Source organism: Chroicocephalus ridibundus, chromosome 12 (genome assembly GCF_963924245.1).
Source record: "Chroicocephalus ridibundus chromosome 12, bChrRid1.1, whole genome shotgun sequence".
Taxonomy (NCBI): domain Eukaryota; kingdom Metazoa; phylum Chordata; class Aves; order Charadriiformes; family Laridae; genus Chroicocephalus; species Chroicocephalus ridibundus.
The window spans coordinates 11,457,499-11,472,146 of record NC_086295.1 but is presented as its reverse complement, the minus strand read 5'-3'; the positions used below and the strand labels follow the sequence as shown (position 1 = coordinate 11,472,146).

At 53.4% G+C, this 14,648-nt stretch overlaps 2 protein-coding genes across 3 annotated transcripts; one reads left to right on the top strand and one right to left on the bottom strand.

The window, feature by feature from the left end:
- Positions 1-2,532: 2,532 nt before the first annotated feature.
- LOC134522476 (neuritin-like) lies at positions 2,533-7,811 on the top strand. The gene is made up of 2 exons (XM_063350176.1): positions 2,533-2,659; positions 6,863-7,811. Exons 1-2 carry the CDS (start codon positions 2,562-2,564, stop codon positions 7,086-7,088), a joined length of 324 nt encoding a protein of 107 aa, XP_063206246.1. The 5' UTR covers positions 2,533-2,561; the 3' UTR covers positions 7,089-7,811.
- A 130-nt stretch (positions 7,812-7,941) lies between these two features.
- On the bottom strand, positions 7,942-14,629 carry SYS1 (SYS1 golgi trafficking protein). Of its 2 annotated transcripts, none has more exons than XM_063350311.1 (3): positions 14,434-14,629; positions 13,750-13,817; positions 7,942-13,158 (listed from the first exon to the last, which is right to left on the bottom strand). In XM_063350311.1, exons 1-3 carry the CDS (start codon positions 14,593-14,595, stop codon positions 12,918-12,920), a joined length of 471 nt encoding a protein of 156 aa, XP_063206381.1. In that variant the 5' UTR covers positions 14,596-14,629; the 3' UTR covers positions 7,942-12,917. The 2 variants fall into 2 exon arrangements, 1 of the variants encoding a protein (XP_063206381.1); XR_010073077.1 differs by having other exon boundaries at positions 13,077-13,158; positions 13,750-13,989; positions 14,434-14,571.
- Between the last annotated feature and the right edge of the window lie 19 nt (positions 14,630-14,648).

The following is a 14,648-nucleotide window of genomic DNA, read 5'->3' as shown; positions in this document are numbered from 1 at the left end:
AGGTGGGCACCCAGCAGTGGTGGTGGGGCCGAGACCTTGTCTTGCCCTCTCCCTCCACCCCTGCAGGCCAGGGGCTGGCAGAAGCCCTTCTGGGCTGCTCATGCCCTGCTGGGATGCAGCATCCCTGCGCCGGGGGGACACGTCCCCACACACAGCCCAGGCTGCCCCGGGCTGGTGCCGCAGGGATGCTCGGCGGGAGCAGGCGGGTGCTGGCCGGAGCCTGAGCCGGTGCCTGCGCTGCCCCTTTCCAGGCTGGAGCCGTGGGAGCTGAGCCCTGCCAGCGGAGCAGCGCCGAGCCCAAAGGCCACCTGCACCGAGTAAGGAGCTTCGGGGCGCCCAGGCAGGCGCAGGGCCGGGGTCTGTGCAGGGGGGCGGCCTTGGCCGGGCTGTGTGCTCAGGGCCCCATGGGGCAGGGAGCAGGGCCGCTCACCCCTGCCCTCTCTGTTCCGCCAGATCCAGAAGACCATGCGAAACACCAAAATGATGAAGACGCAGAAGTACAGGAGCCTCCAGCTGCAGGCACTGGGGCGCCAGTGCTGGTGGGTGCTGGTGGCCAAGGAGCTGCCCAGGTCCAGCCAGCTCCTGCTGGGGCTGTGGCCACGGCTCTCCCTGGCCAGCGAGAGGGGCAGGGGTGTGGAGAGCCCTGTCCCACGGGTCCACTTGGCTGGGCAGGGCAGGACCAATGCACTTTTCTGCTTGCCTCTTGTCTTAGGATGTTAGAACTTGCATTGGAGGCTGTGGAGGAGACTGTGAAGAGGAGGCATGGAGGTTGACGAGAAGGAGGAAGTGGAAGAGATGGAGGTGGATGTGGAGGAGGAGGAGGCGATGGATGTGGACGTGCCATCAGGAGGACAGGCACGTGCTCGCCATGCACTGCCCGCAGGGAGGGAGGGTCTCCTGCCACCGGGCTGGGGCTGGGGCTGGGGCTGGGGTGGGTGGTCCCCGCTGCAGGGACACGGCACCCGCTGCCCTCGTGCTGGCGGCACAACCGCCCCCACCGCGCTGCCCTGACCCCCCGTCCACTTTGGGCCGGGAGCGGTTCCTTAGGGCCGGGACAGGCAAGTGTGTGCCCGAGCCCAGGTGGGGCTCAGCGCTGGCGGCAGAGTCCCGCTGTCCCCAGCGTGTCCCAGGGCTGTGGCCATCGAATGCCCATCACGGTGAAGCCCGAAGTGAAGGAGCTGCTGCCGCTGAGCCGGCTCGGGAAGCCCCAGCTCTGCTGGGTGAGGCGCTGCTCGTTAGCCAAACGGCCGTGCCGCTTGCTTTTCTTCCAGGGGCAGCAGACGTGTGGCAGTTCAAAGCAACATACAAGAGCGACAAAGAGGAAGAGATGTATATAGTTATATTTCTACAGTTGGGTTTCTATAGGATTTATAAAGTTGTATTTCTACAGTTAGTTGTATTTCTATAGTATTTATATAGTTGTATTTCTACCGTTGGGTTTCCATTGTATTTATATAGTTGTATTTCTACAGTTAGTTGTATTTCTATAGTATTTATATAGTTGTATTTCTACAGTTGTATTTCTACCGTTGTGTTTTGTAGTTACTTGTGTTTTTGTCAGTAGTTGTAGGTAGTTGTGTTGTTGTTAATAAAGAGTTGTGTTCATGTTTTTCACACCCAAGTTCTCTTTGCCTTTGTTTGGGCACCCGCGGCGTTTGCAGAGTTGTGGTTCCAGTGTCTCGGGGATGGCGGGGCTGGAGGCGGCTGGGGGTGCTGGCACGGGCGCCCCGGGGGCAGGGGGTCCCTGTGCACAGATGGGATGCGGCTGACGGCAGGGACAGACCTGGGCACCAGCGGGGTTCATGGGCTGCTGGAGAGTGGTGGCCCCAAGAGCAAAGGGGTCCCCAGCCAAGCGTGAGCTCTGCCAGGATCGACCCCTGCCGTGATGCCATCAAAGCAAGCTGGAAACCTGCTGCTGGCCTTGCTGCTGGAGGGAAAGGAAAGGGAGGGACGGGGCACGAGCCAGCATGAGGCCGCAGAGCTGCAAAATGCAAACTGACCACCCGAGGACCATGACATCCTTGGGAATGGCAGGTACAAGGATGAGGGGAGAAGGTTTTGGAGCTGTAGGTGCTGATGTTTAAGGCCTTGAACCTCCCCATGCTCAGGTCTTTGCTTCTGGTTCTGCCTTGCTTTAGCCGGGGCCGTGCCCAGAGCTGAAGCCCGGAGCAGAGCCCTCCTTGCCCTCCGGCATTCCCGCTGCTGGCAGCGGCCCCGGGCCCTGGTCGCCACTCGGGGCGAGCCGTGGAGTGGGCAGCTCAGGCTGCGGGGGGCTTTGGGGAGAGGGAGCTGGTGCAGGGGTGCGGTGGGCGCAGGGTGTCGGGGTGCGGGGAGCCGTGGGTGCCGGCAGAGTGGCGAGGGGGGGCGATGCTGTACGGGCCGGGGGTGCAGGATGCGGGGAGCGGCGGGGGCCCGGGGCTGCGGGCACGGGGCTGCCCCCGGGCGCTCGGGAGCCGCGGCCCCGCCCGCCCCCTCATTACCCGCGCCTCATTAGCGGCTCATTAGCGGCGGCCGGGGCGTGGTGCCCTCCCCGCGGAGGCGGGCGGGGAGCGCTGCCGGCCATGGTGGTGCGGGCGGCGGTGGCCGAGCCCAATGCCGGTGTGAAGCGGTGTCGGGATGGGTCGTCGTTGGGGCATGGCCGTGCTGCTCCTGTCCCTGGGTAAGGCTGCCCGGGCGGGGGTCGGGCTATGGGGTGCCCGGGGGGGGCTGTGGGGTGCCGGGCTGCGGAGGGGCTGCTCCCCGGGGTGCGGAGGCGGGGGGCGATGCGGGGTCCCCTCTCTGTGTGGCTGTGTCGGGGCTGTGCGTGTGTGTCCGGTGGGTGTCGGCTGGCGGTGCCGAGCTGCCCGTGCCCCGCCGGGTGTCCGTGCCCTGGGCTCCGGGCCGGGGGTGCCGGTGCTGGGGTGCCCCGGCTGCCCCCGCATGGGCTCCCTGCCCCGGCGGAGCGGCGCTTTGGGGCTCTCCGCAAAGGGCGGCGGGGCTGGGCAGGGGCGAGGGACAGCATGAGGTTGGTGTGTGTCCTGCGGGGAAGGGGCAGCTCGCCGTGCCTGGGTGGCAGCGGCACGGTGGTGGCCGTGGTGTGCCCGGGTGAGCCCGGGGAGGGAGGTGGGGGTGGGCTCTGTCCCCCGAGGTGTGGGCGCTGACGCCGACCCCGTGGGTGGCTGGCAGGGCACCTGGCCGGGCTGCTGGCATCGGGCACCACCTGCTCCAGCGTTTACCAAGGCTTCTCAGACTGCGTCCTCCAGCTGGGGGAAAACATGGCCACATACGAGGAGGCGGATGGTGTGGAGCTGCAGAGCTTGCACCGAGTCTGTGGGTGAGTAAGGTGGACACGCTTATGCTCCCCAGCTTTTCCGATTTCAGATAGACCTGGTGAGCTCCCTCCATCCCTCTGTCTGTCTGTTGCATGGGTCCAACCAGAGTTGGCGTCCCTGGCCCTTACCAATAGCTTCATCCCCAGGACTTGTGCTGCGACCCCCTGCACGCCTGCAGTCAGGAGTGGGGCTGGTGGGACCTTCTGCCCTACAGGAAAGTCTCCCCTGGACATGTGGGTTCCAGCCAGCGATTCACAGGTGTCCGAGCTGTCCCAGGGTCCAGCACTGCAGGGAGCAGCCTGCACCCGGTCTCCAGTTGGATCCTGCTGCCCAAAGCAATCCTTCTCCCTCCCTCTGCCTCTCCTGAGACCCTTCCTGTGAGAGGTTTCCTCCTTTTGGCTTGAATTGTCCCCCCTTTTTGTGTTGGTGAGTTTGTAGCGAGTGCCCCAAGAAGATGGTGTTGGGAGGGCATTAACTTTCTCAGAGCTGTAATAATCCTAGGTGAGCTGGGTAACGAGGGTGGTGTTGGGTGGGTTTGGGGAAAGGTCTGCTTAAAGAGCAAATAAGCGGAAGTGGTGAGGTAGGGGGCAAGTAGAAGGCTGGTAATAAAATTTTTGTCTGGATAAATGGGGCCATCTTTTTGTGCCCAGCAGTGAGTTGTGGGGAGCACAAAGGAGTTACAAGGAACTGCAGACAGCAATTAAAGGAAACCCCAAGTGCCTTTGGGCACCTGGCTCCATGGGACAGCTGAGCTCAGGATGAAAATTCTCTGTGGGATGTGGCTGAAGGCTGGGTTGAAACAGGAACTGCTCTGCTTTCGGCTGTGATATATGCCTTTTTTGAATATGTGGCTTCTTGGTGTTAGGAAACAGCCGAGCATGCAGCCCAAGCACCTGCTGTGATTGAGTGATGCTGGATTGATTCCTCTGCTGAAACTCACATGAAATGTGCGAGATGAAGGTTTTTTGCAGGTTCTGGGGCACAAACCATCACAGAACAGGTCCTGGGATCTTCCCCGCTGGCAGGGCTGGGGCTCTGCACCTTTAGGGCCATGCCAGCTTCTCCTGTTAGTCCCAGCGCACAGCTAGCCAGGCGTGCTGTGGCTGAAGGAAGCAGGTGATGATGTCCCAGCTTCCTGCCAGGAAATATTTCTGAATTATTGGTCTTTAAGCTTCAGCCTTCTCTGCTGCTGTCTGCTTTCCTGGATCTGTGGTCCCATCTTCGGGAGCGCGGGTAGGGGACAGACATGGAACTGGGAGCTGGCATGGGGCTGGTGGCATCTTGGCTCTGCGTGCACCGTGCTGCCCCAGAGCTGACGGCAGCCTGCCTGGCTGAGCAGATGGAGGGTTTGAAGGGTGAAACACTGGGAATGGCCATCCAGAACCAGGCAGGAGCTGTCATCATTCCCTCAGCCATCCTTTGCTGGAAGACATGGTCAGGTTTAACCCTTGCCTGGCAGAGCTGCCTTCTGCTGCAGCTTGGGAACGAGCGTGGGAGGTCACCTGGGCTGGCACCAGCTTTTCTCATTTTCTGGAGATATTTATTCTGCCAGAGTGACTCGGTTTAATGAACTCCCTCACAGCTGGTGTTCTGACGTAAGCCCCAGTAGGAAAACCAAGTAGAGTGCTCGGGTTCGCCTGGCCGTACAAGGTGTTGTCTCCAGCACAGGGCACTTGAACAAAACCAAGGTGCCCCTTTCCCACGTGCAGGGTCCCTGCTCAGCTGTCCGGGCTCCATCTCCTTCCTGAGGGGTGGCACGTGTGCCTGGTGTCCTGGTGTGATGGGGAAGATGGCAGAGCAATTGCTCCTGTCCTCTATGCAGTCCACAGCTTGCAGGTAAATTATGGCTTGGAGGCGATGCCCAGCCCCAGATAAGGTGGAACAGCAAAACTGAGGTGCAGGAGGTGCCTCAGAGTGCAAGTCCATGGGTGCTGGGGGCTGGCAGAGCCCGGGGAGCTGGCTGGGACCCAGGGGGTGCCACCCGTGGCTGGTCCCTGCCTTGCCCCAGCGCTGGGTGCCAGCATTCCTCCAAAGAAGCTGCAATAGGAAATGCTTTTGTGAAGCTCTTTACAGATAAAAAACTCACTTTGAAAGAAGTTGTGGGGGGAAGGTTAGTAGCAAGTGTGGTGTAGAGCCTTATCTGTCCCTTGGGGAAGTTTTTGTTTTGGTGAGGAGCCACTTCCAGAGGAGAGGATGACCCAAGGCATTTGCTGAGGTTTTCGGGCTCCTACTGTTTTATTTTGTGGGTTTGTACCTACAAAACAGAGACTTTGCCTGTGAGTTCAGCTGTGTCGGGACTTACAGGCACGCTAGAGTGGATGCAGCCACCTGCCAGGCTGTGGGTGCCCTCCCCCTCACAGGGCAGCACCTACAACAGCCTTTGGGGGGGTCTGATGAGGAGCCTAATGCCCCACTATCCTCGGATACTCGGCATCCAAAAAAAATCAGGCAGGGATGCCATTCTTGTCCTCCCTACGCTGAGTGGGGGGCACATGGCCCAGCTTGGTGCCTGCTGTCCTTGTCCCTGGGCAGCTGGAGCCCACCCCTCCCTGCTCAGCCTGACACCCGTGGGCGTGGGATCGCTGGAAAAGGCTCAAACCCCGCTTCTTCAGAGCCACCGCGCTGCTTCGCCAGAGGTAAGGCAGGAGCTCGGGGAGGGGATGAAGCTCGGCAGGCTGAGTACTGCTCTGGGTAAGTACAGCACGGGGTCAGCCCACGTGGCGCTGGCACCAGCATGACGGACTGGTGGGGTGGTGTCCACCGAGCCCCTCCTGGGACAGCTTTCTTGGGGGCTGCAATTTTAAGCTCAGTTTCTGCTGGGATTCTCTGTTGCCTGGTTATACCTCTGGATCTGAAAGTAATCAAATAAAAAGTAAAAATCCAAGTCCTCATCCCCAGGGGAGGCAGCCTATGGGTCTTCAACAAGCAGCTCCTGATTTTTTTTTTACTGCAGGACTGTGGGTTACCTCTGCCTGTCTTGTTGTTTTCCCCTGGTGCTCCCCAAGAGTCTCTTTCCATTGAGCAGCTTCTACTTGTGCAGGGTAGTACCCGGCAGATCAATGGAGATGTGTCTAATGAGAACACAGTCAATATCTCCTCCCGCCCCTGCCCATACCTTAGTTATAAAGCTGCGACCGCCTGCGGGAGACGTTGTCCTTCTTTCTTTGTGCTTGTGTTTTGCCCTTGACTCAGCTTGGAGAAAGCTGTGAATGAAACACGCTGGGCCTTTGTTTGCAGCCCATTTTAGATACTTAGGGTGCTCAGTGCCAAAGGGAGACGTTTGTTGATGGAAAATAATGGAATTTATTGACTTCCAGAGACAGGAGGGAAAAAAAAGAAGAAGAAAAAAAAAAAAGGGCATGAAATAATTTCAGTGTGTTTTGCTGTTTGGAGTTTTAGCCAAGATGCTCTGTGAGACCATGGAGAGGATGACAGAATACTGAGGCAGTTGCTACTCACAGGGCTGGCTTGGGGCAGCAAGGCTCTGCCCAGCTCCTTGGCATTGTGCTACGGCAAAGGGACTGATGGTGCGGTGTCTCCCCCGGCTGCAGGTACTGGGATGAGTTTCACACGTGTGCCCTGACGGCGCTCTGGGAGTGCCAGAAGGAAGCAGTGGCCATCTGGGAGATGCTGAGAAGGGAGTCTCAAAAAATCAAATTTCAAGGCAGCTTGTTCGACCTCTGCAGCCCCAGCATGACCCAAAGCTTTGCCTGGACCCACGTTCCCAACGTTTCCATCCTGGGCATCCCCCTCATCGTCGCTTGGCTGAACTTATAAACGGCAGCTCTGTAAGTATCGCAACAAAGGTGGTGGCAGCGTGTCGTTTTGTTTTTCCAAACCTTTGAGGAATACGCTGTGCGGTGCTCCGTGAACGCTTTGCTCCATCCTGCGCCTGTGAGACGTGGAAGAGCTCGGCAGCATCTCCCACGTTTTGCTCTTCCTCTATAATTTGGACTAACGCCTGTCCCCTTCTGCCTCAAGGCACAGGCACAGATCTGTCTGACTGTGGAATTTGGGAGCTTGTAGATGTGGGGCAGAGGATTGGGGGAAAAATGATAAATTGGCCGTGAACGCTGGATTCTCTTGCACTCTTCTACGGGTACTGGAAAGAAACCTGTTTACTTTGCTGGCTCTTTCCACCTGATCAACTCTCCAGATTTTTGATGTGGGCACTGAAAACAAGATGGGCATTTTCATGGCTGGTTTGTGAGGCACAGGGGATGGTGTAATGGTGTATGTGCTGTCAAAGGCAGAAAGGAGACCTTACTGCCTGTACGAGCCTTTTTTCTTTGAGGACATGGTGAAACCCCTGCTGAAGAACAATCTCAGGTGCATGACCTATTCTCGCTCACATCTGGATTCCTGTGTAAATCCCATGTAATGTGTACATCCCTTTTCTAAGGAAATAGAGGACAAAAATATTTGGGGGAAGAGGGAGTGTCAAAATAGCATGACAAAAAGGATTTAGAACAACTCTCTTGTTTTAAAGCTTTCTCCAAAGGTACCGTCTCTGTGGGTGGCAGTGTGTAATTCCAGAGTATTAAAGTTTGTTGTAGAGTCTGCAGTGTTAAAGAAATTTCTTCACTCTAGGTTTTCTGCAGCAGAGTCTCAGACAAGAGAGATATATAAGTAATTTAAAGTAAAATCAGTAAGTAGTTTATTTGAATGGTACAGCAGCATGAACAGCTCGATCTGGGTATCTCCATGGAGAATAATATAGAAATTTGGGCAATTACACCCTTAAAATCTGAGTTTCCACCCCTCATGTGACAGTTTGGACCAACAGTAATATTCAGCTCTGGGGTCTTCTCATTCCTCACTGGATTCTTTCTCTGTGTCCAGGCGGGATGTTCCTTCTCTTCTGCTGGTGGCTGAGGCTTCCTTATCTTCCAGCTTGAACCACCTGTGCGGCCTTATTTTACTAAACTGGGTAAAATTCAAAATATCTAGTTGAAAGTGTACAACTTCCAGCCCGAGGCTTTGGTGAAATGCTCATGTAAGCTTTTCATAGTGCGAGCACCGTCGTTCAATTATAGTTCACTCTCAATGCTAAACAACAATGCTAAAGTCTCATTCGTTAGTATTCCTTAACCACAGCACGAGAGAAGTTACTTGTCCCCGCTCCTGCTCGACAGCAGAGTCTCTTCTTGCCTCCTTTGTGGCTCAGGGAATTGTTAGTTTTGCGGCTTCAGTACAGGCATGACAGTATTTGTAATAGGGAGGTGCTTACAAGTGATTTCTGGGTCTGTTAGAAACACTCGGCAGTATTTTTGGGTAGTAAGATGCAATTGTGTGTTTTAAGGATGCTAATGAAGCTGTGTGCCCTGCCTGGCTGCACAGGGCCGTAGGAGCCATGGTGACCCAGCGTGGGTACGTAACCCGTTCCTGGGACGGTCTCAGGGCAGTTCCTCGCTAAGAGGAAGCACAGTGAGTCCTGATGGGACGTTCTGCTGCTTCCAGTGCAGTCCCCATGCAGTGCTGAATGGGGAAAGAGCTGGTCTTCATCATGCTCTAGACCTATGGCTCAACAGCTGGATGTGGTGGTAAACTCCATGTTCTAATTATGGGACTCAGCTGTCTTCCATCAGATCTGAAATTTCCACATTCAACTAATGAGGTCGTTCGGCCGAGCTTTCCTAGATGTGTCACACATCACTTTGGCTGTTTTCAGAGATTGTTTGTCCCTGACTAAGGGCACTTGCTTTGTCCTCAGTCGGGGCAGGCAGCTGCTAACAGTGAAGGGTGACCCTGGCACTGATGGTCTGAGTGCTGCCTGCTGTGGGAGTGGGCACAGCAATAGATGCCTCCAACTGTAAATGGATCTGAGAAGTTCTGAAATGGTGTCCCCAAACTTGAAAATGTGCTTTACAGTATGAGCAGGGGACCTGGGACCCTGCTAGCCCCAGAGATCCCACTGGATGCATTACAGGCACGTGGGCAAGCTTCTCCTACAGCAAAGGATCCTTTTACCAACAGTGGTGTTGGGCTTTTTAATGATGGCTCATGCTGCTCTGCTTTGGCATTCATGTGTTCTGCCTCTTACCTTGTCTCTCACTTAACGTTCTGCTCCTGCAGCAGCAGGAGGGAACGAACAAATTGAGGCAAATTCCAAGAAATAAGTCAGGGAGGAGAAGCTGGTGTTCAGGCAGCACTTCAGTGCAATGAACCTAGGCTTTCTACAGACAACAGAGTTGTTACTTATGTACTTGGCATTTCAGACACAAAGCCTTAAGATAAGTAGGAGAGAAAGGGTAAACCAGAGCACTGCAGAACCTGCAGTGAACCACTCAGCTCCTTTGGTTTTTCTTCTTACTCTGCTCCAGCAGCAGCATGTGCTGTTTGATCCTGCTCCCCACTCCCCCTGTTATCTCTTCTCCTGCCTCTGGTTTGTAGCTGGGGAAAGCTAAAGCAGGTGGGTATTGTGTACAAGCAAGGCTGGAGTCTTCTGGATCCAAATCCTGTACCTGCTCTTCATTTAGAATAGGTGTTTAATGCCTTTAGGAAAACAAACAAGCACAGTCCCCCAAAATCCCACAACCCTTAGCTTTTCTTTGGATTTGGCGTCTTTCTCTCTGTTAAAATTTTCTACTTTTAAACAGCTTTGGGGAAAGAGAATATAAAAGTCTCAGCAGAGATCTCCAAGAAGTCGTCTTTTTGCAAAACCATGGATGCAAATGGCTAACTGACACTACCACTGTCTCTAAGAAGAGCAGGTGTTGGGGCATATCTTCCCTGGAAGCAAATCCCTCAAGTCCATTGCACACAAAAAACAAAGATTCATTATGAAACAAAGACCATCTGCCACCATTCTGGTACAGAGCAGCAATTTTTTTTTTTTTTTTTTAAAGCCAAAGGTGCTCCGAAATCTTGACTGAAAGCATGTGAGTGAAAATTAGGTCTCAGTATGGGAGTGATGAGTTTCAGAGGTTCCCTCCTCAATCGATATTTCACTTTTAGCAGAACTTCCCCTATGACTAGGACAATTACAGTAGATTTCCTTTAAAAAACAAAAAAGGGATATAGATTCAGCCCTCAAAGGCAAAGTCAGCAGACTTTCAGAAAGAATTTCTAATCCTACAGCACACTTCGTGCTGATGCAGCGCAGCTCATTGGATCTCCCACAGACTCAGTGTTAAATGCACATTTGTCAAGGATTCTTCTCGTGGCCTTGCTCTGAGCATCTCCAGATACCAAACTGTACCCTCACACACACCTCCCCCACCCCCGGCAAGGGAAGCTGCTGAAGCAGTTACAGCATATCTCATGTTCAGAAAAAAAAGGAGGTAAGTGTTCCTCAGTCTGAAGTTTTCATCTCTGTCCTTACAGGGGAACAAAGATAGCACCTCTTTGATATGGTCTCACAGCAACTCTGGATTCAGCCACCCATTCTCCTTTAAGAAATGGGATGAATGTGGCTTTTCCTCTGCTCTCTCATATTCACTGTAATTAGTCTTCTAGCTCAGATTTGCCTTAAGACCACCCTTGAAGTACATATAAGTTCACACTGTGCTTTGGTGTTAAGCCTTGAATTAAACCTGCAAACTTTCCCTGTGCAGGGCTGGGATGTTCTTTCTCAATAACAGCAACAAAAAGCAGGAGAGGACAAAATGACCCTCAAAGAGTCTTAAAATACGACTGACATCAAGCCAGTGTTTGTCCAGCCCAGAGGCAGAGCGTGCCTTCTGCTGTGAGCTCTGATCCCAATCGCTTGCTTGCTCACCGCTCTTTTCTGAAGGAGATACTGGCACCTACTGGAAGACCAGTTTATATCTAGGCTGAAGGTGACTTGAAGAAAGGCAAGTATCCTTATATATGAGAAACAAGCAAGGTTTTGATGAATTGTCTTGTTGACTGCAGAGCAGGGTTGCAGGAAAAGCCCTAGGAAGTGACCTCTGGGTGGCCCTCCAGCAAGCGTTGGCTCCTGCCCAGAAAAAAACTTGTGCAAACTCTTCCCTCTGAATGACTGCTGCTGTTTAAAACCGTGCTTAAAGGGGCTTTTGGTCAGGAAGAGGTCCTGGCAAAATCTCAGAATATAAAAAGTGATGTCTAAACAAATGTAACCGGCAATCCTCCTCTGTGGCAGACCTGCCAACTATTTAAAACATCAGGATGTTATCCTGGCCCAATTTATAGTATCTGAATATGAAAGCAGGAATTGAAATACAGCTCCGCCAGTAAAAAAAGTCAAAAGAGCAGCTTCAAAGAGTTTATCAACTTCTACATCTCAAATCATCCCACTACTTTTCAACAAACTGAACTAGCAAACAATTTATGCAAATTACCACTTACAAATATTAACATACAAAGGAAAGTTACTGCAGCAAGATGCTGCACAGGAGAAAATCTGTCCTTAGAACTGGCTTTGCCCTCATTTGGTATTGCACAAACTGGTCACCCCTCAGTGGAAATCAGGCAGGATGCAGATCTGCTTGTTTGGGCTGTGGGAGCTGGAGGAACCATCCAGCTTTGGCCCCTTAGCAGTAAGGTGGTGTCCCTGTGTGCCCACAGGTGATGTGTATTTGAAGTGCCACTAAAGGCAGGCACATCCTGTTATTTTGAGACACAAACAGCAGTCTCTCACTTAACTGAACGTCGCCTCTACCAGACCAGATCTGTTGCTAGACTTCTGAAGCCTGACAGGAAGACCCAGGCAAGTGGGAACAGCAGCGTGGCTCCAGGACACCTTTGCAAGCTTCCCCGGGTCAGCTCCAGCCTCGGGCTGAACACGTGGAGACCCTTGATTGCTGACAGCTCCTGAAGCGAGCATTATACTGGCTGACTTCCCAATACAGCACTCATTGATGCCTTCATTTCAGAGCAGAGGTATGAAATATTTATTGTAGGAAATTTTATGTGCCCTAAACAGCAGGCATCTTACAGCCACATGTTCTCCTCTGGCCGACTCCTCCTGTTGCCATGATACAGACACTCATGGTACTTCTTGAAGTGCTCAGCTTCCCAGGAGAACCGTAACACGCTCACAGCAACATAATATTTTTATTATTACAAAAGATTTCTTCAGCAAACCGCTGTCTGACATCTCTATGTATTAAACACGGAAACGGCAAACAAACCCATCTAATGTTACAGGTTATTTAGGGTCTCAGCTGGTGATTCAGGTAAGTACAACTATTTTCTTTCTCCCCATCCATTCTCTTCCTTGACTTTTTTCCCAACCAAAGCCCAAACAAGTTACAGATTGGAAGCAGCAGCTCCCAGCCCCACTGCTCACTGTGCCAGCCCCTGCAAGAAGAGCTGACCATTGCATTACCCATACAGGGCACCCCCATATTTGTTAAATTCCAGATGCTCCTCACACATCCAGTTTTGCTACCTGGCTTTTAACAGTCTTATGAGTGAAGAGTTTAAGAGCACGCTCGCCATACAGTCATATTAAATGCTTTGTGTTAACAAAATAAACATCTGCTCCTCCCCCATTGTTGGCTGATGCCAGAGAAGATGCTCACGCTCATGCAGTCACCAAGGTCCAAAAAAAAAAAAGTCTAAACAGACCTGCTGTGCTTCTTCAGTGGTGATTCTCAGGCATTTAGATGCACTTATGCTGGAAACAATGGCATAATGCAGCATATTGTTGCCAGAGCGAGTCTATACGTTGGATTTGGGGGCAGAATTGAGGGGGATTTCTCTGAGTTCTATCCTCATACAGAGGTACTCCCCGATTGCAGCCATCAGCGCAGTACACACGATGTGCACCAGCCACCACGTGAGAGTCGAGGGAAAGTGTGAGTTATAAATCCAGCAGCCCAGAAGGTGGAAGAAGTGAACTGTGACTGTGAAATCCAGGCACTGCTTTCCTCGGCGGATGAAGTACAGCAAGCCCAGAGCACTGCAAAATAAAGACAAATTAATAAACAAACTGTGCTGTGTCTATGGAAAAGGGGATACAGCAAGAGCTAATAGAAGCTGTCAGTGCTAATTATTTAGCTGCTTTAGACTTCTTAGATGTTTTAACGATAGGTTGTTTCTGATCTTGCTCCCAGCAGCTGCAGCAAGACTTAAATACTTACAGCTTTTTAATCATCTGATAGCAGGGAAATGAGCTTTTAGTTTAAAATTTCCTGCCCGGCTCTCTGCACAATCTCCCCCAGTAATCTTTGCCCAGTGGCAGGGGCAAAATACATTCTTGTTTGTAGATCAGTGTTTGCGGAGATCCATTAATTCTAACTTTCAGTAAAAGCTCTCACAGAAGCAAATCTCATTGCCAGCTGGGAAACTGAGGCAGTGAAGTGAAATGACTTATCCAGGCTTTAGAAAGTCAGGAGTCAGCAGTTCCCCACTGCCCTCAGCAGATGCTCTCAACCAGGCACAGGGCTGTCAGGAGATGTTTTGAAAGAGGCAGTATGTCATGCTGAATTCTCTTAAAGTTTGATGTTAAGAAAGAACAAGACACAGGCACTCCAGCTACTTGCTGACTTACCAGGTGAGCGCATTGAGGATGAAAGCCATCATGGAGAGCCTCCCCGGCGGGGTTGAGAAGCCTAAAATCTACACGGGACTATTAGTAGGAAACCATGGCACAAATCACAGCCCACAGCACGTAATCTCCTCCCGTGGCCCAGCTGCATCGGCATGGCCCTGTGCTGATTATGATCCGTAAGTGGAGCCTGAGCAGTTACAGCAGTCCTTCTAAGAGGTCTGTCTCTCTCCCTGGGGATACCTACAGAAAAGGGACAGGTCTGTTTCTATACTGAGGGGTACCACCTAAACGGGGGCTGTGCCTCCATACTGGGGTTACCTATATGGGGGGGTGCTTGTCTTTATACTAGGGGAACCTATACGGGCTGTCTGTCTCTATACTGGGGGGTGGCACCTGTACAGCTGTCTCTGTACTGGGGGTTGCACCTATTCGAAGGGAGGGGTGGGCCTCCATACTGGGGGCACCTCCACAGACAGTGGGTCTGTCCGTATACCGGGGGGCAGCTGCATGGAGTCGGGGCGGTCGGCCTCCATAGCGGGGTGTTACCTACGGCGGGGGACTGTCTCTCATACCGGGGAATGCCCACACGGGGAGCGGGGCCTGTCTCCCCCAGGGGAGCCTCCGAGCAAGGCCTCCCCCCCGCCGCCCCAGGGGCCTGTGCCCAGGACGGGCCCGCCCCCTCACCTCGTCGCTGAAGACCTGGTGGAGGGAGGGCCCGGTCCTGCCCAGGGTGCCGAGGAGGGCGAGCCAGAGCCCCAGCGAGCTGTAGTAGCCGGCCTGCAGCAGCACCATCTGCGCCACGATCAGCGCCGGGTCCCACACGTAGCTGCGGAACTGGGCCGCCATCGCCCGCCCCGCCGCAGCGCGCCGGAAGTGGCGCCCGTCCGTCCCCCCCCGTC